Source organism: Suncus etruscus, chromosome 9, assembly GCF_024139225.1.
Source record: "Suncus etruscus isolate mSunEtr1 chromosome 9, mSunEtr1.pri.cur, whole genome shotgun sequence".
NCBI lineage: Eukaryota > Metazoa > Chordata > Mammalia > Eulipotyphla > Soricidae > Suncus > Suncus etruscus.
This window is the reverse complement of record NC_064856.1, coordinates 40,040,461-40,068,156: the sequence shown is the minus strand read 5'-3', so window position 1 is coordinate 40,068,156 and position 27,696 is coordinate 40,040,461. Positions and strand designations below refer to the sequence as shown.

The 27,696-nt window shown below is 35.3% G+C and overlaps 1 protein-coding gene across 7 annotated transcripts in view; it reads right to left on the bottom strand.

The window, feature by feature from the left end:
- The window catches only part of DLG2 (discs large MAGUK scaffold protein 2), a 2,242,830-nt gene that overhangs the window by 1,256,717 nt on the left and 958,417 nt on the right, over positions 1–27,696 (bottom strand). For 2 of the 7 annotated variants that reach the window (XM_049780022.1, XM_049780035.1), the window contains exon 1: positions 21,844–22,154. The exons of the other annotated variants lie outside the window; for them this stretch is intronic. In XM_049780022.1, coding sequence (XP_049635979.1) covers positions 21,844–21,945 — 102 coding nt within the window. In that variant the 5' untranslated portion in view covers positions 21,946–22,154. Of the gene's footprint in view, positions 1–21,843; positions 22,155–27,696 lie in introns of those variants that run through there. 7 annotated transcript variants of the gene reach the window in all.

The following is a 27,696-nucleotide window of genomic DNA, read 5'->3' as shown; positions in this document are numbered from 1 at the left end:
CTTAACTAGACTAAATAATTTGGTGAACTATATCACTGAAATAAGATTTATATCAGATCTGTTGATTTTATAGTTTAAAGTCTTAACTCATAAATTAGAAAGGCAGTTGGCAAAATATAAAGACCTAGGACTTCACTACCCAAAATGTCAGACTTTGTTTTCCACAGGTAATGTGACAGGCTATTAGACAGAATATATAAGAAATGTCTCTGTTCTGTGACTTAACAGTAGAGAACATGAAGGAAAGAAAGAAACAAGCAAACATAAGAAGGAAGAAAGGAAGATACAAAAAAGAAAAAAAGGAAGGTAAGAGAGAGGAAGAAAGAGGAGGGAGGCAGATGAGGAGATAGGAAAGAGATTTTCTTTTTCACAAATAATCTCTATAAATAAAAATTATATTTCACTTTTTATAGTAGTCAAAAAAGAAATCCAGTTCTGGTAAGCAAGGTAATGTTTATTAGGATAAATGTGAATAAAAATATTAATGAGATGAAGTCAGCAATAAATTCTAAATGTTTAGCTTCAACAACTGAAGAGATAAAATTATCTGTCTGTATTCATATATAAACCAGCATAAAAAGACCAGGACATATATAGAAAATTAATCATTTATAATTTTGGCTTCCCAAAATTAAGGCCTATAACTAGAAGAGAAAACAACATTACACTCTGCTATTGTATGTCTGCAAAAACTGTCACACAAAGAAATCAAATAGAAAAATCAACTAGTTACAAAAAACTATTCTTCATTTCATGCTTAATATAGTCGCATTTTAATTTAGAAACTACGATAAAATTAGCTGTGATAAAAATCAGTTATAATTATTTAGATGTATAAAATACAATCCCCGGATAATTATTTAAGGACCACACTAGGTGTTGTTGGAGATCCTAGGTTTAGTCCTAGCAATGCTTGACCTGAGAATATATAATTTTGTAATAGAGCCTGATGGTACAGTGCTCTAGTTAGTAGACGGTGTAGTGGAAGCAGGACGAGGACATGGAGTTATGAAGAATACACCTAGTGTTCTCAAGGACTAGACCTCAAGCTAGAGCACAAGGTTTTTAGCATGCAAGACAGGAATCCCTGCCTTTTAGTTATTTCCATTTATCTCAAAACTACAAAATGCAATCATATTGTAAACTTCTGGCCTGAACTATAATAAGAATAAATTTTTAATTAGAAGCAAATATTGTTAGAAAAAAATTCCACAGTAAAACAGTCTGTATATAACCTTCTAGTGTAGCTCTATGAATTTGAAATATTTGTATTGATAATGCTTACACATTAAAGTTCACAGTATGCTCTATAATTTCCATAGATTATCTCACTATTGCAACTGTTCCATGAGTTGGTTCTATTTTTACTTCCATGTTGGTGACAAAATAGCCAGGCCTCAAAAGTGTATTTTTCTGAAATCATTTCTTAAGATGGATATTATTCAAACTCCAAATGATCCTCTAAAGTATGCTCTTTAGGGACCCAAGTGGTTGGGTGTTTGCCTTGCATACAGCTGACCCAGGATCAGGACGGACCTCGGTTTGATCCTCAGTGTCCCATATGGTCCCCCAAGCCAGGAGCCATTTCTGAACGCACAGCCAGGAGTAACCAGAAACAAACAAAGAATGCTCTTTAAACATTTACATATTTTCTTTTAAAATATTTCATGTCAATTTACAATGCAAAGTAATCAAGTCCATGTTTACTCTATTACAACTGAAATGGTTCATAAGAACAAAATGTACTTTGTAATATAAAAGTCAATGTGTTTTACACAATGTGTTTTGCTAGAAACACAATTACTTTTTGTATTGCTAATTTCTACCATTAAATTGCTTTGTAAACTCAATTATTCAATTCAATTACTTGTTTGATTTAATGTCTATGATCAAAGAAACATGTATCATAATTGCAAACATGCTTCTCTTGAAATTCTTAATTACTCTAAATATGTTATGTCAGAGTATTCTGTTTTATAAAAAATATACAATATAACTTGAGTGGGGCCGTTTTCTTTTTTTCTTCCTCCCTCCCTCCCTCCCTCCCTCCCTCCCTCCCTCCCTCCCTCCCTCCCTTCCTTCCTTTGCTCAGAAATCGCTCCTGGCAGGCTCGGAGGACCATATGGGATGCTGGGATTCGAACCACCAACCTTCTGCATGAAAGGCAAATGCCTTACCTCCATTCTATCTCTCCAGCCCCTTCATATAACTCACTATATAGAAGATATGTCTGTATTTTGAAGGCAGAAAGACAAATGGTAGCAAACTTTATTTATTTATTTTTGGTTTTGGGGGCCACACCCGGCGGTGCTCAGGTGTTACTCCTGGCTCTGCACTCAGAAATCACTTCTAGCAGACTAGGGGGACCTTATGGGATTTCGGGGATCAAACTCGGGTTTATCCTTGCTCAGCTACATGGAAGACAAACACCTTGCCGCTGTGCTATCACTGTGGCCCCTCATTCCAAACTTTAAATGTATGTTTCTTTTCCATGTATAAAATGAATTTACTTTTTGTTTCTGATGTCAGACTATTAAATTTTCTTATATATATTGTTTTTTGGGTCATATCCAGTGGTGCTCAGGCATAACTTCTGGTTCTGCACTCAGAGGTCATTCCTGACATTCTCAGATGAGGTGCTGAGGATTGAACCTGATTCGGCACATACCTTGTACATGATCAACCCAAATTTAATCCCAAAATTGTTAATCATTCCCAGAATATCACCAGAAGTGACCCTGAGCATGGAATTAGGAATAATTCTGAGTACTGACATATATGGTCCAAAAATGAAAGAAAAATAAATATATAAATATATAAGGTATCTGAATCAAGTGATAGGTCATCATATCAATGTTCCCTTCACTTATTTTACTTGATATTAATTTAATTTCTGACCCTGTCAGAAAAATAAAAAATAATTATAATTATTACATTTATTAAATATAACATTTTTGTGGTTAATAATATCATTTTAGTTTTGTATAATATTTTACCGGTTAAACCAATACTTAGCTTTTGCATTTCAGTTTCAGGATAACATAATTACTAAATGTGATTTGTAGTTCACTGAAATCAAATAGAAGTATCAAGTGAAATTATCTCAATACATACATAAAAGTTATACTTTTTAAAAATGCAAGAAACAACTATCTTCATTATTATGAATAATATATAAAATTTAAACTGATGTATTTTGAAAATTATTTTATAAAATGAGATATACATATATAATATAATTCTATGAGAAAAAGTGGTCAACTATAGCTAAAATTGAAATGTTAGGAGAACAAAATGTATATTAAACTGGATTTCATTCAAACATGATTTCAACAGCAACAAAAATCTAGTAAAATTATTATTTAAAAGTAACATAATATCCTTTACCTCAGATAATATTTTCTACTATAAAAAAATCGCCTTTAAAGCCTTCATATGAAAACCTAGTGAGATAGCTCAATGGACTGAGTGCGTGCTTTGTACACATGGAAACCAATCTTGGTCACTACCTGATCTCAGTCCCACTCTAAGCAGGAAGCAAGGAGTTTACCTCAAGCACCACCAGATACAGAATGTTAAAAAAAATAATAATAACACATAGTAGAAGACAAAGAAGAGAATGAGTTCTAAGTTATTCTGGAACATTAGGTGAGTATGGATGATATGGCTTTGAAAAATAACCTATTTAGTTCAAGTTCCCCTGCATCTGTTTCCATTCATAATGATTATAGAAAATACAATAAATAACTTGAATATGAAAAGTCATAGGCAACCATTCAACCTATTGGCTTCTAACTAACTCCACTACTTCCTAACGCAGAACCTGCAGTCCACAATGACAGCACAGTCTATTTAAATTTCCATCAAGACCTAAGTCACTCCTCAAAACTGAGCCAGTTTCAATCCCTGCTTCATTATTATGGGTTTCAAGTTTTACACTATTATAAACAAAATTAATGGCAATGTTGGGTATATAGCACAGAACTAAGCACTGCCACTTCTACAAAACTGTTCCCCCTTTTTGAGACAGTCCCAATCATTATTGTAATAATGATCTCTGCCACTTTCCACAGGCACCTGTTTTCAGATATTATTTCTTCCATTACATTGTTTGATATGTTTTAAAGATGCAGAATTTCAATAGAAAATTAACTCATCTTCCCTCATTTTCATGTCTGCCTAAATTTGAATCTCAACTTTTTATTTATTTATTGGCAACTATGATTAACTCACAGAGTATATATAACCTCAATGAGGGCTATGAGACTTAATTCCATGTTATTGGGAATAAGTGTGTCTAGCAGTGTACCTTGCTTATAACAGTTGTCATCATCATCATTGCTACTATTGTGGCTGTTAAGACTATTTTTCTTCATCCTCATCCTTTGACCTCCTGTTGGACCTGTCCCCTTAAGTCAACTCAAATATGTTAAACTATCAGAATATTAAAACTGATAGTACTTGAAACATCTTAGCCTTTAAATATAATTGAAGGACTGCATTTAGAAAAGAGCCAGTGCTGAACTAGAACAGAATACAATACATTTGCAGTGTCATCATCAATCACTTTCTGTAACTCAGTTCAAATATCTGAGCTGAGCCTTAACTTGACCTTTCCAAACCATCTATAATGTGTTCTATTTTCCCATTTTTTTCTGATGATTAATACACAGAGTTATCCTTTATTTTCTCCTATTTTTTCTTCCTTCTATCAATCACCCACAGTTTAATTTTCAACATATACAAGCTACAAAAATTACTAAAATTTTTCTTATTGTTTTTGTTTGTTTGTTTGTTTTGGGGCCACACCTGGCCGGGCTCAGGGGTTACTTCTACCTCTGCACTCAGTAGTTATTCCTGATAGGCTCGGGGGACCATATGGAATGCCAGGGACCAGATAGGCTGTGTACAAGGCAAATGCCCTACTCACTGTGCTATTGCTCTGGCCGAAGAATTACCAAATTATTTATTTTTAATAATCATAATTGTCTTTTAGGCATATGTTTATTTTGTTCACTGTGGCAATCTAACAGAATGTGAAAATATTTATAGAACTTTCACAATCTATAGATATATTTACTGGGTAAATGAATAAATATCAATAGCCACGTTCTTTAGATTCTCCCCTTTATTGTCTGGCTCTATATATCATTCAATCTTCTTGACAAAATGTTTATAATTTTTAACCATACAAAGTGGGGGATTTTCAACATGTAATTCACTGAATAATCTCTACTCTGCTGACACTAACATTTAATTACTATTAAGATTATCTGTGACTATAGCTCAACTGTAAGATCTTCAGCGCTGCATTCAATGATTTATTTTTATTATCCATATACACTTAATTTATAAATTCCACCAAAAATTCAAGCACCTTCCCATTAATTCTTTATGTCTCTGATTCAATTGGCATGTTTATTATTCTCTCAATATTTCAGAATTAACACTGAAAAGTATTCTGACTCTTTTGTAATACTTTTATCATCACACCCTTATTTATCAAGTTGTTCATAATACAATTGTTTTAGGCATTAAACATTTCAACATCAAACCATCACCAATGTGACTTTCCTTCTACCAATGTTCCCAGTTTACCACATACCACTCCAGTCAGCCTTATTAGCAAGCAAAATAAATTTTTTGTATTGTTTGCTGCAACACAAAAGAAAATAAACGTATCAAAACTAAAGTTAATATGTGATCATTGCTATATCTCACAGTGGTCTTATTGAAGTCATTGCTTAAGGGTTTACTGGTGCTAGTTGAGTCTTCTGTGTTAATGTTTTTACTCACTGAACTTGATGGTCATTTACACAACTTTCCTCTTAGGTTTTCTGTGATCCTACTGAGCCACTGTACTAAGATACTTGAAGGGGTCCTTCAAGATCTAAAAAGCTGGAACAATTTGATGACAGGGCAGCTTGATAAGTTTCAGGTGTGAAGCTGAGCCATTTGTATGTCAGAAGGTGTAGGGTGTGGATTCTGACTATTGTGTCTTCAAGACATGAAGGTAATATGTCTATCGCCATTCTTAGGAAGCCCTACAGTTTTCAGCCCAGACTGGTCTACTTGGGAAGATACAGTGTCATCATGCTTTATTTTTTTTTTCGATATGGGTTATAGAATTGATATTGGCATGTAAGTTTCTCAGCCAGCAAGTTTTTGGTGTAAGCAGTGACAGCTACAAGGTATATTAATTCTTGCCTTGCTCTCGATTCACTTCCCCATTAGCCAATCACTAAACATTGATAATCCCGTTAAATATTACCTTTTCCTGGGTCTCACAGTAGCTGTCATACCCATTTTTCTTGACCTTTTTTATTTTTCACACATTCTTCCTAAATGTCAATTTTCCCAGTGAAACCTTTCATGCCCTTCTTCTTGAAATTAAGCTTTGAATAATTCAATGCTTTTGGTATATTTTCCTTCTGTTAAATTGTTTTGTAGCTAATTCTTCCACTTATAAAGTCAATAAGGTAGGATCATCTCTTACTTTCTTCATCATTTTTCTCTTAGGACCTCACAATGACTGGCAAAAGAAAATATCAAAACGTATTTGCAAGTAGGAAATAATGACTGCATTTACCAAATACATTTTCCAATTTGCTATCATTGTATAGTGGCATTGTAGCAGAGATGTATACACTGTATTCTAAGTAATTTCACAAAGAAGTGCTTAAAAGTAAAAATGTTTTATAAATGTAAATGTGGCTTACTTTAGTTGAAAAAATAATGTGCTTACATAGAACCCACAATTTCTGTTTTATACCAGATAAATGAAGTGTTCTTCTGTGAGTACATTAATTGAATCATCCTCCACAAAATGAAGATATTGTCATTACAGAAAACTAGTAAGTTGTCACTATTCATGAGCCAGTTTCAACTGTGTACACTGTAGTAGAGCTTACTCAATTTCTCTGAAGAAAACCCAGAGAGAACTAGATTGTTCTAAATTACTGACCTTTAGTCTTTGTGTTTAGATTTGTCCAAAATCACAAGAAGTTGAAAGCGTGATTTAAACCTGGATAGGCGATAAGTGCTAAAGAAAGCAGGTCAGGTGAAGAAAACAAACATTTTCTTCCTATCTGGAAAGGAGAAACACACACTACCACCAAAGGATCTCTTTAAGATAATAAATAAATAAATCTTAATTCTAAAAAAAAAATTGCCACCCTCAAAAACACTTTGCCAAACATTAAAATATTTGGATAGTTGGGTCTCAAAGGTAGAGTTAGATTAAAAACTGGTTTCAAAATATGCCGTATTTTTCATAACATAAGACGCACTTTTTTTCCTTCAAAGGTACATGTTATGGAACGATTGCTGCCTAGGGCTGAAGCCTGAGTACAGGGGAAGAGATCATCAAAAAACTATTCATGTCTTATGGTCAGGTGTGTCTTACAGAGTGAAAAATATGGTACGTACTAATGATTAACTTAACTTGTAACCTTCAAAGCTTAAAAATAGATTTAGAGACTGGTGCCATAGTATAGCAGGTAAGGTGATAACCTTACATGAGGTTGACCCAGGTTCAATTCCTGGCAATCCATATGGCCCCTGAGCCTGCCAGGAGTGATTCCTGAATGCAGAACCCAGAATAACCCCTGAGTATCATGGGGTATGGCAAATAATTTTAAATAGTACCACAAATAAACAGTTATGCAAGGTTTTAAATAACTTATTGATTCAAACATTGTAGTAACTGTCTTCCACAGAATAATTCATCCCCACTCCATTTACTCCTATACTTTCAATAATATCAATAATAGAAGCCAGTGTTTCTTTGCACATAGAATACTATGTGCAGGCATGATTTTGCACTACAATCTCATTTAACTCCCATGCTTTAATTAACTACATGCTTTAATTACTACTACTTAAAATAGTTTTAGAAATTTTAAAAGTCATGGCTATTGTCCCACAAGGTAAGAATTTTCTATCTATGTCTGTTATATATGCAGATTTACATCTTTGCCTCTAGTATAGATTGTTTTCAAAAGAATAAAACTACATTATTAGGAATCTTGATCTGTGTATTGCAAAGAATTTGAAACAAGAAATAATTTATTTTAGATTATAGCTTTAACAGCTGGTCAAAATTGGGTTGCAAAACTAGATTAGCCCTGGGTGTTTACAGAGTTTGATGCAATTCCTTCTAATTATTCATTGATATAGACAACTACTTTGTAGCTAGTTGTTTACAAAGAAAATATTGATATATACCTACTTTGGGCCAGGTATTTTGCTGACCAGAAGAAATGTAGCGACACATCAATAAAATGAACCTCATGGAGAGCCCAAGCTATAATTTCTACATTTATTTAAGAATAGGACCACTACAATAATTTTAATATATAAACATTCTGTTTAAGAAACTTGACTACAGGAGCTGGAGAGATAGCATTGGAGGTAAGGCATTTGCCTTGCATGCAGAAGGTTGGTGGTTAGAATCCTGGCATCCCATGTGGTCCCCCGTGCCTGCCAGGGGCGATTTCTGAGCGTAGAGCCTGAAGTAAACCCTGAGCGCTGCCGGGTGTGACCCAAAAACTAAAAAGAAAAAAAACAATCTTTTGATTGGTTCTTTTTCATAAAAGACTTGCTTCATTTAAATATATTATTGGATTGTTAATTTACATATGCACATTATTTTACTAGTTAAATAAATCACTAATGCATCTGAACATCCACACATGTGTGCACACTTGTTTCTAGAAAGGATTTGAAATTGCTTATTCGTTAATTTAAGAACTTCTTAGCAGGTTGCTCTTAGCAACAACAGTTCTAGCAACTCTGCCTCTTTTGCCAGAACAATTTCTTAAAGCAAATTAAACATGCAAAGTAATTTAGCTAACATAGAGAAAATAGACTAGTTTGTACCAGACTTATCTCAGAAGTTATACGTGGACTGACAATTCCTATTTAAGGAGCATGGAAAAATGCAGTTGCCAAGAGAGCTACCACAAAGAAAGACATTTTCCAATAATTTTATTTTTCAGAGTATCATTAAAACCACCAAATTTTTTGGATGCACTGGGCCAGCCTTTATCTTACAAAATATAAGACCTGAACTTCTCAACAGTGCTAATATAGATTGTTCCATTCTATTCTAGATTCTAGACAGTATCTGAATTCTGAGACTGTCAGAGAGGTGAAATCTGGTATTAATTTATAATCAACATAAATAAAACATCTAACTTTGTAATGTGCCTGTCACTGTGGCAAGCAAGGGTGGGGAAGATGTAGGAATATGAGGACACTGGTAATGAAAGGTGACATTGGTGGGTGGATTAATGTTGAAATAACACATACCCAAAATTCAATAATTAATAGTTATAAATCATAGTTCTTTATATATACATTTTAACTAAAATTATCTAATTTATCTATTTATTTCTTCACTATACATATATCAACTACTTCCATATGGCAGTGATGGAGCTGAGAAATTCATTTATCATTTCCTTGAAATGCATTTATTGAATTAATTTTTATTTTTATGAAACAAAAGTCAATCACATGATTGATAGCTAAAAACAACCCTAAAATAATGTATAAAGAGTATAATTATGGGAAAAGTAAGAAAATCTTTAATAAAATTATGGCAGAGTTTTACTCTTTTAGATTATTATTGGATCTTAATAATCTAAATATTAATACTCTAAATATAATGTAAACAATTATTCCAAGACACTAACTAGCATATGGTAAGCACTGTATTATAGCTAGGTGTTTAATGCCATAAGTATAAGATTCTTGATATATATAATCTTTATAGTATTTTGAAAATTCCATTTAATATGATATATGTAAATCCACAACTACATAAGATTTGGTGTTCAGAAATATCGTCATGAAAAGGTAACACAAATTTGGTATTAAAAAATAAGTATCATCCATACCATTAAATTTCCTTAATATCCTTTCTCCAAAAAAAAAAAAAAGAAAAGAAAAGAAAAGAAAAAGTCTATGGGAGAAGCCAGAAAATAGCACGCCAGGTAGGCTATTTGCCTTATACAGGGCCGATCCGGGTACAATCCTGATCACTCCATATGGTCCACAAGTTCTGCCAGGAGATATCTATGAGTGCAGTGCTTAGCTAGAAGTAAGCTGAGTATGGCCAAAGAATAAATAAAGAGTCCATGAACTTGAGTGTTAGTATATGAATTAAGGTACTTGTCATTTTGCCATTCATAGTTCAATTTCAAGCACCACTAATGGTGTGACTGATTCAATATAGCAACCACTGGAAGTAACCATTAAGCACAGATCCAGGAATAACAACTGAGCGCTGCTGGTGGGCAATGTTAGTTGTGGCCCAAAACCAACAGACAGACAGACTGACAGACAAAAAGTCCATAACACATTAAGCCTAAGGCAAGTATAGGAGATGATAAATATTGGATCTAATTTTTAATTAAGTAAACAAATAATATTCTTATGTATAACCAATTGATCATTAAAAACTAGTACAACTTGCATTATAATTGGCATGGGACTCTGAACAGCTAAGTTGAATTTAAGGCAAGGATTTCAGTATAACAGGATATTCATTTGAAAGCAAGAATCAGTAGATATGCTATTAATTAATATGAATCCTTTCACTGATATATTATAATATCCTTATAGATCAATAAAACTTATAATTAAATTAGAGTATATGGAGTTTAACATATATGACAATGAAGGATCTTTAAACGTTCAAGAAGCAGAATGTGAAGTTTTTAAAGTTAATATTTTAGAACTCATTTTAGCAAATCTTTTTAAGGAAGAAATTAATCCTGGTATAAACTTATTATTTAAAAATTGAAACTCAAAATCTATTCAAATCTATCCATTATCTCTTAAGTTTCTAAAATTATTCACTGAACAATAAGTTGCTTCACAGTTTCACTCAACTAGGAAAGTGAAATATAAATGAAATATAAATATATCAGTCAAATCAATAATTGCAAAAAAAAAACACAGAACATCTAGTTGTGCCAGAAAAAAATAGCACATTTTGAGTTTCTCTTATTTGGACAGGACATCTAGAAAACTAGGGGCCAGAGTGGTAGCACAGTGGTAGGGCAATTGTCTTGCATGTGGCTGACCAAGGATGGACCATGGTTCAATCTCTGGCATCCCACATGGTCTTCCAAGCCATGAGATTTCTGAGCGCAGAGCCAAGAGTAACTAATCCCTGTGCACCACTGGGTGTGTCCTCCAAAACAAATAAACAAAAATAACATTTAGGAAACTCATCCATTTGAATGAGAAAAAATGTGCATAGAAGGTCCCAGAAATATACACATTAAAAACTAAACTATCAAATAAAATATTAGAAGCAAATTTCAAAACTTTCTTTACATTGGGGTCAGAGAGATAGCACAGTGATAGAGCATTTGCTTTGTACGCAGCTGTTCCTAGGATGAAGGGTGTTTCGGATCCTGACATCCCATATGGTCCCCTGTGCCTGCCAGGAGCGATTTCTGAGTACAGAGTAACCCCCTGAGCACTGCCGGGTGTGATCCAAAAACAAAATTATAAAAACAAAACAAAAAAAAGTCTTTCTTTACATTAAAAGAAATAAATAATTTTAAATAATCTGAGGTTTTAAATATATTTTTATGCCTTTCTAAAATTCAGACCTGAAAAGATATACCTTTACATGGAGAAGAAAATGTTTATATTTTTTCATGATATATCTAGGTCCACAAATACTTAGAAGAAAAGTAGAACTTTGGCACTGGCAAAGTTTTAAGTTTCTTTGCTTATCACTAAAAGAGTAAATAACTGGAAATATAACTATACATAAGACTAATTTAACTGGATCTAGAAAGATAACATATATGTCTTTGTCTACTATATGTGATATTAAAAAAAAAACAAACAGAAGGGAGGTCAGAAAAATCATCCAGTGATTTGAAGATACATGCAAATCTTGAACTCCATACTGAACACAGCCAGGAACAACCTTTAAAAACTGAACCAGGATTAACCACAAAGAGAAGTGTGAAAGAAAGAAAAGAACAGGAAGGAAGGAAAGAAGGAAGGAAGGAAGGAAGGAAGGAAGGAAGGAAGGAAGGAAGGAAGGAAGGAAAGAAGGAAGGAAGGAAGGAAGGAAGGAAGGAAGGAAGGAAGGAAGGAAGGAAGGAAGGAAGGAAGGAAGGAAGGAAGGAAGGAAGGAAGGAAGGAGAGTTCCCACAACAGGTCTAACCACAACTCTAGTCATTCTAGCAATTATTTAACTCTAAGTTTTTTTTAACCTATGTATCTTCATTGTACTGTTACAATTTTGCTTGCGTTGGAATACATTTGCACCTTAAGCCTTACAGATGCAACATAAATAATACCTATTCATTTTAATCATATGGATAATAATTATGAAATTGGAACTATTCCTGCCCTCTGCTCTTAGTAGAATCCCAGAAATATCACATTTAGATAATCTGGAAACATAGATGTTAGAAAATGCTTAATGAGAAACAAAGAAGGAAATGGTGATTTTCCCTGGATTTAAACCTTGTTTTCATCATTGCAGGCTCTGTGATGTAATCTTATTTTTTAGGAAAGATTATATGAAAGAATAAAAAAGTATCTAGTAGAATATAAAGCCATTATATCATCACCTAAATAATGCTCTGGATTAATAACTTATGCCTGCTCTTTAATATTCGACCATGAATAGAAATTTAAACACAGTGCACTTTATTTTCCTCATCTATAAAATATTCCATAGAATATGTTCTGGGGACAAAATAATTTTAGAAACTCGCCAATATAAAAATTGTAATTAGATTATTTCAATTTTTTTGGTTTGTTTTAGAGTCACATCCAGCCACACTCAGGGGTTACTCCTGACTCTGTGCTCAGAAATTGCTTCTGGCAGACACACTGACCATATGGGATGCCAGGATTCAAACCACTGTCCATCCTGGATTGGATGCATAGATAATTTCAGTTGACATTCTCTCTAATCAAATATATGATTATTACAAGGAAATAATCCTGACATGCCATAAGTAAGTGCATATGTCCCATTGCCAGCTTCTTCAACCTTTTTTATAGTCATCTGAGAACCATGTTGAAATTTAGTTTACAACTTTAAGCAGTCCCCCCTCCAAATCATATGTGTACATATATATTTTTTTCATATATATATATATATAGTTTGTGTACTCTATCAAAATACAAGGTAGAGTTTTCATTGCTCTGGCTTCCTGTTTCACTAGTTATTTTTTTTCTTGCAAACTTCTCAAGATAAAAATTAAAAACCTCAGAGCTCTGAAAGATGCCAGCTCTCTCAGCAGCCAAAATAGGCATCCGGTTTCTACAATAAATGAGATCATAGCTTCCCTACTCATACTGCTATAGATAAGAACCTGTCAGCATTTTCATTATAAAATCTTTTTCTTCCCTCTGGCATGAGAGACCAACCATAGCAATTTGCTGGGGGAAATCACACCAGTAAAGGGCAATAAGCGGGCTCAAGCACAGTGAGAACATGTTTTCATTTTATAGAACTCAAGAATTGCTTATTGGAGAATGAGGTAGACAGTAAAATTGTAAGGAACATTTCTTTCTAGTGGTCAGTTGGTCTTTTAATAAAGAAAATAAGGTTTATTGGTATGTAAAACAAAAATCTCTGGCAGCAGATGTTAGGAGGATGAATCTACTTGAATAGCTTGAATAACTTGAATCTACTTGAATAGCTTGAGGCACCAATCCCTCAGCTAACAACAGCTATAACATTCACATTACTGAATCTGTGCTTGTACAGGAGGTGCTCTGGGATTGAGAGTGTACGCTGATAGATTCTCTGAGGTGAAATCAAGGGGAGGGTTATGCAAGCATTCCTTCAAATAGAAGGAAATGAGATAGTAATAGAATGCAAAGGATGATAAGTCTTCCTACCTAAATGGCGAAGACTTACAGAATGCTCGCTAAAGGTGGGATAAATATAGTTAAAAACCTGATCTGGTTCACACAATAAACTCTTTTTTAATCCCCCTAGTCCTAAATCATATATTTTCCTTCTGAAATATTTTATGCTATACTAATAGAAATAAAAGCTAAAGTGAAAGGACTTACATCTGAAAGGGTGGGAGGATAAAAACTAATATTTATTTAATAAACACTCATCATGCCAGACACCATGTTAATTGCTCTATTTGGTCAGGGTTCAAAAAAAAAACTAAGATAAAATATTAAACTCCAGAAAAGTTAAAGTGTTTCTCAAGGTCACAGGACTAAGGTTCCAATAACCCAGCTTTTTTTTTTAATTAACCAATCTATCCTGAAGATTTGCATCTTCACTCTATGTTTGCTATAAGTACACTTAGTCTTCAGAACTTATCCTTTGTTTTATTGTTATTTGGGAGGAGGTAGGGGAGGTGTTAGGGTTTACTCCTGGCTCTATATTCAAAAATAATTCCTAGCAATTTGGGAGGAACCAAATATTCTGGTGATAAAACCCAGATACATTGTATGCAAGGCAAGAACCCTACCAGTTTTACTCTCTCTCTCTAATGAGAACTAATCATTTTCTCTGTCTTGTCCTGAAGTCAATATGCCAGAAAAGTTGAACATCTTATCTCTTTTTTCCCTCTTCTCATTTCCCACGTAAATCCAACGAGAAAACTTTTTCTCAGTCTTATGGCACTATCGTTTGATCTTTAGTTCTTCCTATACTAGCAAACAAATGTCAGTACAGAGAGATCAGTGGCTTCCTTCAGTGCAAAACCATAATCTTTATTTTTTCTGACCTAGTCAAAGCCTTGGAAACCAGACAAACTTCAGTTACCTCCAGTCTTCTTTAACCAAACAAACATCAACTCTTTCATCTACTTTTTGTATTACAGGGCTTGGAACTGACTGAAATATGAGATGATTTTGAAAATTAACTAAATTTGGCGACTTGACAGTAGGCATGCATATACATAGGCAGTATCACATAGAGAATAATGTCTCCCTTCATGAAGCTAATCTTTTTTGGTTTTTGGGCCACACCCAGTGATGCTCATGGGTTACTCCTGGCTATGTGCTCAGAAATCGCTCCTGGCTTGGGGGACCATATGGAACTCCAGAGGATTGAACCGCTGTCCGTCCTAGACTAGCGCAGGCAAGACAGATTGCCTTATTGCTTGCGCCACTGCTCCAGTTCCTTTATTAAGCTATTCTAAACAGTAAATAAGACAATTCATATACAGTACATATAATAAGATAATTCACATGGTTAAATCCTGCTTTTAAGAACTTCAATGGTTATAAGACATAAACAACTAAGATTTTAATATAGTAATTAGTATATAAACATTAAGTATTAAGATAATTCATATTTAATTTAATCCATAAAATGGGAACTATGACACATATATGGACTTAAGTTCATAGCCTTTAAGTAATTATGTGTATCTACATAAACTATACAAAGCAAAGTTTCATAATAAATATGAAATGCTTGAAATTCTTTCAGAGGTCCTGAGAGTTATGACAAACATATACTCATACTATCTGTTTAATACTTATTCTTACCTTTGATGATTTAGTGATTCTCTTTAAAATTTTTAATATTAAATATTTTAAAAGAAATTTCAAATGGCAAGTATATTTGATCAAGTGGGATACAGAGCCTATAAAGATTGCTTGTTTGGGACATGGAGTACCTGTTTCACTCATGAACTATTTAATTTCTGGATCATGTTTGCACAGGGAAAATAAATTTGGTATGAATTATATAAACTCCCAGCTCCTGAGGTATTTTTTGTCACATTAAAATATTTTAGTAATTCATTGGTAAATTAAAAGATAATCTCTCTTAATGCTGAATAGATTTCAATGTATTTGACTGAAGACCATATGCTAGATGTTCAATTAACTCTCAACAATCTGTAACTTGTGTGTGTGTGTGTATGTGTGTGTGTGTGTGCGCGCGCGCGCTTGGGTCACACCCGGCAGTGCTCAGGAGACACTCCTAGCTCTATGCTCAGAAATCGCTCCTGGTAGGTTCAGGGTACCATATGGGATGCCAGGATCAGAACCACTGTCCTTCTGCATGCAAGGCAAATGCCCTACCTCCATGCTATCTCTCTGGCCCCAACAATCTATAACTTTTTAAATTCATTTACCAAGAGGCTTTAGTTGAGGTGAAGACAAAATATGTTTTTGGGGGCCAGAGAGATAGCACAGTGGTAGGGCATTTGCCTTGCATGTGGCCAACCCACGATAGACCTGGGTTCAATTCCCAGCATCCCATATGGTCCCCTGAGCCAGCCAGGAGTAGTAACCCCTGAGTGCTGCCGGATGTGCCCCAAAATAAAGATATCAAAAATATATATTGAATATTTGTCAAATGCCAAGCATTTTTCTAAATGTTCCTGTATGTGATATATCACTTAATTCTTTTCACAATTTTGTAAGTAAGGTGCTACTTAATCTGCATTTTACAAAGAAATGTGCTAATTCCCAGAATTTCCAGTTCATGGATAGATTTCATGGAATCCGAAGAAGTGCATTGTATTAAAATGTAGGATACCTGGTTGCAGCTCTAACTACTAGATTTAAATTGATCACCCACCTTAAATCTATAAGTTATATTGACTTTATATGAATATGTAAATATGAACACCATAATAATTGATATGATCAATTACATTTCTCTTTAAGAAAAACAATCAAAATAAAATATTTAGTAATAAGGCTGACTCTTCTGAAAGGCTTGCTTTGTATTCTCAGATTGGCCTGTACAAGTACAATTTTGCCAAATGACTCCCAACTTAAAGCAATTTAAGGAAATTTCTATTTGAAAGGCCTATAGTTAATTTTGAAAATGATTACAAAATTTAGATATAGACTATGGGTTCATATTTGGCTCTATGAGATACTTGCCAATTTTCTTAAATGCAGCATACCTCATTTTCTGCAACTCTGATACTAGTTTAATAAACTGATTACCAAAGATTATTATGAGAATTAGTTAATTAACATTTGTAAAGCAACAATATCTGCTGAATTTCAACTAGATATGTGTATGTGTGTAAAGTATCAATGTCTTTGACGATGTAAATAGCTGTTATTTTAATAATTAAATATTAAAAATTAAAATAAATAGTTCCTCTTTTAATACTTAAAGTATTTGCCTAGCATATATTTTTAAACTGAGACACACAAACATAATCACAGGCCTGCTATTAAACCAATGTGTAACAGAATTTTTAAAACTCATAGAGAAAAAAAATGAATGAGTACTTTTATTTATAAATACATAAAGCAGAAAAACTATTTAAAGTGTCTATGTTGTAAAATATAAAGTTTGTAACAGAGAAAATGTATTCATGATCTCTAAAATAAGTACATAAATGCATATAATTGAGAGTTTTTAAATTATTATTATATGTCTTATCAATTCTTATATTCTAGACTTACAAATTAAATAATTATAAATACAAAAAGACATTAAAAAGTAAATTATATATAAGTAAAACAATATTTTAATGAGTGTATTAGATAAATTATCACCAGCAAAATATACTGGAAAAAAGGAAAAATATATTAAAAATAATTCCGATCTTCTGGGACAATATTTTCTATATTTCCTAACTTTATGTTTTTCAGATTTTTTCAATAATCAAGCAATTTAAATAATGCAAAGCACACCAAAAGCTTCAGAGTCATAACAATGCTTAAAAATATTCATATGGAGGCCAGAGCGGTGGCACAGGGCATAAGGCCTTATCAGCGTTAGCCTAGGACAGACCACTATTTGATCCCCCAGTGTCCCAGATGGTCCCACCTGCCAGAATCAATTTCTGAGAAAATAGCAAGGAGTAACCCCTGAGCGTCACTAGGTGTGACCCCCAGGAACAAACAAACAAACAAAAAATATTCATATGAGGAACCAGAGCGATAGCTCAGCGGTAGGGCATTTGCGTTGGATGTAGCTGACCCAGAATGAACCTGGGTTCGATCCGTGGCACCCCATGTGGTCTTCCCAGCCAGGAGCAATTTTTGAGCACATGGCCAGGATTAATGCCTGAGCATCACTGGATGTGGCCCAAAACAAAACAAAACAAAACAACAATTATTTGGAGCATAAATGACCAATAATATTACACAGAGATATATTGATAATTAAATCATATCTGATCATCTTTCTCAAAACTAATTTTATGTATAAGAAGGAAAATCAACAAATAAAACTATTTCTCTGTCAGAGTCTTCTTAGCCAGACAAAAGAGAGGTGTGGAAAAGTGGGGGACTCCATAGTATTACAAGGAACTGTCCACAGAGAGGTGCTGACAGGCACTCAGCTATGGGGAAACTGGTTATATTTAATCAAATTGAATTATTTTCTCCTCTTTACTTCTTCAGTAAGAATGCTTTCCCTTTTGATCATCACTTTTTAATTTTTCTTCCAATGCAACCTTGTCCTAATTCTCATTATTCTTTCTTTAGGGATAGTTACCATATAGAGAAATAAGGAAAATTGCTTTCTAACCTAAAAGATGATTCTTTAATTTTGAAAAGCAAAGTTGTTTGATCAGGGAAACAATTATTGAGTAAAACATGTTATGGCACTCTACAACATTTTCAATAATATTTATCTGAATTAAGTCAACAGTGTATTAAAGATATAAAATTGAGGGACTAGATTTGATTCAGTTGAACCCTTATATTATAAAACAAATGGCTAAGTATGGGGTACAGATATTCAAAGGCATTCAGCATGTCTCAAAAATATCCTTTTTGAGTTAAAAACTGATATTTGTGGCAAACATTTGTTTATAAAATATCAGAGAAATAAGACATATTATCTTGGTTTTGCCTTTGGAATTCTGGCTGGAATATTGAAGAGAGTAATAGAGGTTAACAAAACATTACAATGTTTGCAATGAATTTACATGGATGCGTGGCTGGACTGTAGAAATACATTCAGAATTTGAATGTCCTCACGTGGAGAAAACAAATTTCAATGCAGGCTAACCTGGTATCAATTTTCATATATGGCATACATATTACTGTGATAGCAATTAAAATCCTTTCAATATAAAATTCTTTTATATGTTTTAATATGTAAAGGACCACCATCAGAATAAACTTATTTCCTAAACATATATTCTCTTGGGTGGATATGTAGTTTTACTGTATTTTGAGAGAGAGTAAATTACTTGCCTCTGTACATGTGGCATTCCTGAATGAAGGGAACAATTTTGTTTCGAACATCTTTTATAGTACATTTGGTAGAGTGAAAAGTAGATGCTTCACAATGATCATCTGTTCACTAAGTTGAGTGGCTAGCAGGATTCAAAAGGTGTGGGGATGATGGAGATGACTAAAGAAAATGAAGCATGATTATTTTGGTTCTCTATCTAGAAAGATTAGAATTACTTAGCACCATTCAAACCACTATTAGTTTGAGTTGTGCAGAAGAGTTTGTTACTGAAACTGACGAAGTCTAGCCTATATACAATCATAATTTTGTATTTTGCCAGGTTGAAAGTCTTTCAGAGGAGAAGAAAATAAATATCCATCCTAGTAATCTTTCTTTTATTGTTTTCTTTCTTTTTCTGGTATAGTTTGGTCCATATCCCATGTGGCTTAAGACCACATGGTGATGGGAATCAAACTGAGGTCAGTCTACACAAAGCAAGCGCCTTAACTGTAACTATTTCTGTTCTGAATCTTATTTTCTACATTAGATATGATGTAGTGTTAGCTGCTTCCTGTTAATTTCTATAATTACATGGTTTAAAAAATACTATTTAAGTAGTTGCTCAGATTCAACTACCATCTTTATTTTATGTATTTTCTTCTGATGTTAAAGCATTATTTTGTTTTCATAAAGATTGATTTCTTCTCCAAACAACATCTACCAATATATGAGATTAAAGTTGTTTCTCTACATCAATGAAACCTGCACAAAGATAATTTGTCAAACCAGAACTTTACAAATTAGAACTTAAAGAAAGTTGAACTAATGTAAATCCTACATCTTAAGAAAAAAGTATACTTTGTATCAATTATTTTTGTATGGTCTAAAGATCAAAGAGAACTTTGCGTAAAAATAAACTTATTTAAAAATCAGTTTCATGAATTGAAAGCAAATTCAACATTTTCCACACAAATAGCATATCTCATTTGATTATTAGTTTATGTTTAATTTCCCTTGACAAATAATTCACCTTAGTTAATCATCTTTTAGCTCATCAACGCATTCCTCTTAAGTTTGAAACAGTAGTCATTGCTAAGAAATTACTATAAAATGAGTGAGTGGGTAGAAAACTAGGGGAAGGGTGGCAGAATGCGTGGAGAGCTATATTAGTAAGTTGGTTATTGATATATTCATCCACATTATGTCTTATTGACAACAATGAATGCACAAACCAACAAGTATGGGACCTATTCTGGAGCACTTAAATATTCTTTACTATATTTTTACTTTTCACTAGCCTTTAATATGCAACCTATTAGATAGAATAATGAACATACATCTTTGAATGTCACTTTAGTGGATAGTAATTTTATGAAAGACATCAAAAGAGAGTGCTAGTATCATGAAGGACAATTTTATCTACATTGTTTTTGTTTTCATAGAAGAAAATTTGAGGCTCTGGAGGGGAAAGATGTTTCAATATAGAAGGATAAGATTCATAATCTCAAATTCCAATATTTCTGTTAAGCTCACACCTCCCCTGAGCACTATAATATAGCTGATTGTGTATCTTTCACTAACTTGACTGCCTAATAGATATATCAACTAATCAATCTGTGGGCTGGACAGAACAATAGGACACATGCTTTTTATTCACTTATAAGAGTAATTTTCAGTTGGTTTTTTTTTTTTCAGAGGAAAAAACTGGTTCTCTCCTTTAGAGAACCAAGTTATCAGCTACATATTCAAACAGGCTAGAAACACCCACCAGTTTTTCCATAATGAAAATTGGTACCAGAAAAGCGGGTACAAAGAAGTGAGGAAACCTGGCCTCATTCATATACGTTTTGCATTAAAACTGTTCAAATACCAAATTGTAATAATCTTTAGTTTATTGGGGAAGAAAACATCAGCATGTGCAACAAATAAGGTTCAAATTAGGAATAAAGAAGGCTTCAGATCCACTACCCACTTCATTTATCAGGGGACTTGATCACTTTTACAAAAAAAAAAAAAAAACCTGCTTTGGGACAGTTTTATCCCATAAACTTCAAATCACTGCACCTCGTCTTGATAAAAAAAAAAAAAAAGTCTGTATAAAATTCAAGTTAATATAAGCGCTGGGAATTGCGGGGGGGGGGATACACAATTGGAGACAACAAGTATTGTTCCAGATTTTCTGATAAAATATATATGTATATATATATATATATATATATATATATATATATATATATATATATAATTTTAAGAGAAATAAAAAACTCCTCCGTTTTTAAAGTGCCAAATTGCAACTGGGAGTGCTCCCCCGGGTAACATCCTATCCCCTCCCCCCAGCTCACCGGAATACGGGGTGTGAGGGGTCCGGAAGAGGTATGATGGGGTGACCTGTGAGTTCAGGACCTTGCTCTATTTCTACCCAGATACCATCACCGGTCTGGGTCAGCAGAGGCTCGTACCAAAAAGGCGCCCCAGGCGCCCCCTCTGCGCGCTTGCATCTTCTCTCTGAGCCTGGGCATCAGAGAACAAGGACTGGGACACTGTCACGAATGGGGCATCCAGGCGACCGACCGGGAGCAAAGCAAACCCGCTTGTCACTCTCCCCGGCAGTCAGACACACACACACAACAAAAGGACCCGCTCGCTGCACCCCGGGGAGAGGAGAGGCGGCATGGCATGCAAGATTACCGCAACAGAGAGCTCTGTCCTACCTTGCATCCAAACATCAACGACAAAGTGTTGTTGGTGCAAGCAACTTTGCAGTGGCAGATCATGGGTGTGAAACAGTCAGGGTCCTTCAGCACCGGGGACATTCCTTCCGGGGCTGCGGCAGTGGCAGCTCGCTGGGGCCCCGAACGCGAAGCCAAGCGCGCCCGTCCGCCACATGGAGCGACAGCCCGGCCGCCCTACTCGCCGCGCCCCGCGCCCCGCTCCTCGGCCATCCCGGCGCCGGTGCAGGCGGAGCCGAGGCAGTAAGGAGCGTGCGCGGGACTCCCCGCGGGGACCGGGCGATCGGGGCGGAGCCGAGGCACCCCACCTCCTTAGAGCGATCTTGCGAGGCGGGGTGGGGTGTCTATGATCGCCCAGAAATAGAGAACTAGCGGAGAAGAAAGGCGCGACTAGCAGGTTCCAAAGAGGCGGGTGATGCGTGGCAGCGCCCGCGCACCCTCCAGTCACACGGGAATGACTCTCGAGCTGGGACCCCCAGCGCTCCGGATCTGAAGCTGCCGGCGACTCGCTGCGTCCTGAGTGGCCGGACAGGGGCGAGGAGATGGGGTTGCGAGGACACCGCCAACCCCCCTGCTAACCAGCTTGCAGCGAGCCCCCTACATGCTACAATTCGATGTCAGGGTCCAAGGCTGCCCTGCCCGCAGCCAGCGTTGCCAGGAATGCAAGGTGCAAATGAATTGGAAAGGATGGACTGATCGCTAAGCTTTACCTGGACCTCCTGGACCTTAGGGTCTTGGTCCCTCCGTGCTCCTACCCCACTCATTGAGCCTGTACCCTAGGTGCCCATCACCTTCTCTGCTCCTGAAACTTGTAGGTCCTGGAGGCTACCCGTTCCCCGAGGAAAACTGGGAGCAGGGGAGACTGACTCAGTTTCCCACAAAACTTGGTCTCACATATTTTCAAACTCAAGAAGCATGGACTTTCCCCACCTGAGGTCTGTCTTCAAAGCTCTGAGAATGATTACGCAAGTATAAATGAAAAGATTGGAAAACGCGCTTCATGGGTTTACTTTGGTTTATTTATTTTTTTCTTCTTTTAAAGCAAGGCTGTTAAAACTGTCAAAGATCAAGTGTGTGTGTGTGTGTGTGTGTGTGTGTGTGTGTGTGTGTGTGTGTGACCAAGTTGGCAAAACTGCTTATTGGAGGGTTGTAGAGTAGGACAGGGAGGGCTCTAGTATTCCTCAGTGCCACCTTAGTGCTGAGCACAGTGCTTTATATATGGCCAGTGGAAAGCAAACAAGATATCCTTGAATGGCATCAAAGTCTTGTTCTTCTGGGGCTGTAAATTTTATTTGTTTGTTTGTTTATGCTTTGGGGGTCAAACCCGGTGGCACTCAGGGGTTATTCCCGGCTCTGCTCAGAAATGGCTCCTGGCAGGCTCGTGACCATATGGGATGTCAGGGATCGAACCGGGTCCGTCCGGGGTTGGCAGTGTGCAAGCCAAACGCCCTACACTGTACTATCACTCTGGTTCTTAAGTCAGTTGTTTTTTTTTTTTTTTTTTTTTTTTTGGTTTTTGGGCCACACCCGGTGACGCTCAGGGGTTACTCCTGGCTATGCGCTCAGAAGTCGCTCCTGGCTTGGGGGACCATATGGGACGCCGGGGGATCGAACCGCGGTCCGTCCTAGGCTAGCGCAGGTAAGGCAGGTACCTTACCTCCAGCGCCACCGCCCGGCCCAAGTCAGTTGTTTTTAAGGCCTAAAATTCTCTTTGCTTATCTGCAAATTGGGACTATTAACCCTACATTGTTATTAATTCCAACTGTAGGCGGCATGAAAATTAATGTTCATGAGCAATATGTGGTAATACTTGACAGACACTGATTACATGCATATCTTTCTCAAATCTTATCTGTTATTAGATACTTTAAAAAATAAGGAATTAAACGGAGGCTTCAGAATTACATGACCACCCCGAGTCACCTGAAAATGCATGAAAGTGACATTCAAAGAAATATTACAGAAAATAATTTATTTTTATTTTATTTATTTTATTTTATTTTTTTTTTGGTTTTTGGGTCACACCCAGCAGTGCTCAGGGGTTACTCCTGGCTTTATGCTCAGAAATCTCTCCTTGCAGGGTCAGGGGACCATATGGGATGCCGGGATTTGAACCACCGACCTTCTGCGTACAAGGCAAACACCTTACCTCTATGCTATCTTTTCAGCCCCAGAGAAAATTATTTTATTTTTTAATATAATATATTTTTAAACACCTTGATTACAAACATGATTGTGGTGAAGTTTCAGTCATGTAAAGAACACCCCTCTTCACCAGTGCAACATTCCCACCAATGTCCCAAATCTCCCTCCATCCCACCCCACCCCCACCTATACTCCAGACAGGCTTTCCAGTTCCCTCATTCATTCACATGGTTATGGTAGTTCTCAGTGTAGTTATTTCTATAACTGCACTCACCGTTCTTTGTGGTGAACTTCATGAAGTGAGCTGGAAGTTCCAGCCCTCCTCCCTTTGTCTCTGAGAATTGTTGCAAAAATGTTTTTCATTTTTCTTAACGAGCTCATCCACACTTCTCTAAAAGCATGATTCAATGTTATCAATATTTACAAGAAGGACTCGAGTGCGTTGCATTCACCTGAATATGCTAGTTTCCAAAGTTTCTTTCTTATTAGGCATTTGACTTGGATCTTAATAAAACAGCAATCTAGTCCTAGATTAAATATTAAATTTAAATTAAAGAGTAATTAAATATTAATATTAATTAATTAAATATTAAATTAAAATTAACTATCTTTAGGAGCTGGAGTGACAGTACAATGGGTAAGTTGTTTGTGTTGTATCTGGGTTTGATCCCTGGTATCCCATATCCCTAAATTTATCTAAAGTACCAACAGGAGTAATTTCTGAAAGTAGAGCCAGGATTAACATCAGAGCATTGCTGACTGTAACCCAAAACAAACTAAAAAGAGTACTCCTGGCATTGGTGGAAGTGAACCTTCCTCTCAAGAAATATCTCTGTTGGAACCTTTTCCTCTTTGTGTATTTCCTGTCAGAATCCCTACCACTAACTCTTCCATTAATCAATGTGGTTATATTCCCTGCTGTAAGCACCAGGATAACCAAAAGGTGATTATCATATAAATGAGAGATCATAGCACAACACTAAAGCTCAACTCTTAGGACTAGGAAGACCACAGGAAAAAATAAAAGGGTTCAGAAAATGGTTTATAATGGTTTTCTTTTAGAAAATTATCTAGGGGCCAGAGTGATGACACAGCTGTAGGGCATTTTCACTGCATGCAGCTGACACAGGACAGACCACGGTTTGATCCCCCGGCGTCCCAAATGGTCCCCCAAGCCAGGAGCGATTTCTGAGTGCATAGCCAGGAGTAACCCCTGAGTGCCAACGAGTGTGGCCCAAACCCAAAACCAAAAAAAAAAATCTTTTATCTAAGTCAATAATAGCCCTAATACCATTATAAACCTCAGGCTTATAAAATCCAATTAAGAAAAAATATCTGCATATAGTCAAGTTCAAAACACAACATAAAATTTTTCTTTCACCTCCTATAACTAAATAACTGCATACCTGACCTCAATTAATAGAAACCTAAACCTGATCACATAAAAATTCCCTGTTTCTTCATAATAATACAGAATAGCAAGCCAACCATACATTATCATCTATAGGCCAGGAGATAAAATAATTTCAATTTTTGTTGTTGCTTTTCTGCGTCAAACCTACATGTGGGGCCGGAGAGATAGCATGGAGGTAGGACATTTGCCTTGCATGTAGAAGGATGGTGGTTCAAATCCCAGCATCCCATATGGTCCTCCAAGCCTACCTGTAGCAATTTCTGAGTGTAGAGCCAGGAGTAACCCCTGAGTGCTGCTGGGTGTGACCCAAAAATCAAAACAAAAAAACAAAAAAAAACCTACTTGTGTTCAGGAGACTTACTTTGGCTTTGCACTCAAGGATCACGCCTGTTGGAGCTTGAGGAACAATCAATATGGGGTGTCTCGGGTTCAAACCCAGGTCAGCAGTGTACAAGATAAGCATCTTATCAATGCCTTACTTGCTATAGTATCTCTCAAGTTACAAGGAATCCATGCTTTAAATCAATCCTCCTTCCCAAAATAGAAATAACAGATATTTTTTATTAAATTAAGATTTTTTGATAGAGAATTAATATGGAACAAAGTATGAACATGGGAAGGCAAAATTGTAACAACAACAACAACTAAGGCAACTTATCTCTCAAGCTTTAGGATTCTGTAGAATATTAAGTGCAAGGGTTCTTATTTAGTCAATAGCTCAATTAGAATTCAGAATTGATTCTATCTAGAATGTATCTAAGATTTTCTGGGATTCAGGAGATTTTATATATATATATCTATATCTATATATAGATATAGATATATATATATATGCTTCAGCTTATTAGCCACATTTTAAAAGCAAATATATGGTCTGTGAAATCTTGAAGTGATATTCACAGATTAAAAGTACTCCTTAACATTTTATCCCTTTATGTTACCAAGAAACATGTGATTGGTTTGTGAGCACTTTCACCTATTGTGTCTATAATTATGGCTGCATTTTCAAAGGGACATGTATACTAAAATGTTCTACAATATTTCCATTTTTAACTAGTCTGTAATTTAGATAGAAAATACTCAAAAGTATTGCGTGCTCTATATTGTAACATTCCAATAATATCTAACACAGTTTTTCTCTAATGAATTACCCAAGCTAAAGCTGACCTCATATTCTAGGACAGCATTAAAGGCACTGTGGAATTTTTTCCCATCTTACAGTTTGTGCTAGTTTAAAATTATAAAGTCAAGTGACAAAATATCACAAAAAAAGTTACATTTCTGGGATCTTTTTTGTTTAACTTTAATCAGTGAGAGCCTATTTCCCCACACAGTTATTACATACAAACATATATGTGTGCATTTATCTGTTGTTTATGTGAAGCTGACAAAATACTTCTCCTTAACTCTATTCTTTCAATGATAGCTTTGTAGTGAGTTATAGAAGCAGTTTATAGAGGATGTAGTTTCCATGACAACATATTCCAATAGTAATTAATAGTCAGTAGTCATTAGGCTTAAGAAAATGAATCTGTTACCTTAATATATGAATTCACATAATTATTGATCTGAAAGCACTAATTTGTGACTATACTGGCTGTTAATGGATTGCAATATTTTTAGGGAAAGGTATTACTAGGAAATCCCAGACAAGGATGCATTTATTTAAATAATCAAAATAGCCATTCTGATTGAACGAAAATAACTGTTCTTAATATCAATGATTGTTAACATTTGTTTTATTTTATTTGGGTTTTTTTGGCCACACTCAGCTATGCTGATGACTACTCCTAGCTCTGCACTCAAGAATTACTTCTGGCAGTGCGTGGAGATCATATCTTGGATACAGAGTATCAAATCCGTGTTGACCCAGTGCAAGCAAATCACCTTGTCAGCTGAATTATATCTCCAGTTCTGAATTATAACATCTAAAGTATTTTGTAATTACCACTTTTTAAAACACAGAACACATGCCAACTTAATACTATTAAAATTTTTTCTAATGACAACTTTCCTCAAATTGAACCCACAAACAGAAAAGAAAAAGGATGGAATTATCCATAAATGTTACAAAGCTTAATGCTAATCCTTTGTTCATTATTATTATTGTTTTTGTTGTTGTTATTGTTAATACAATTTCTAATAGTAAATTATGACAAGTCTTTAAGCATGTCCACAATTTACTCAACTTAGTATCTTCTTTTGGTGATTCTTGCCGAAGCTATTATGAATTACAGGTGCTTTGTTTTAGATGAGGAAATGTACTAGAATCTGGA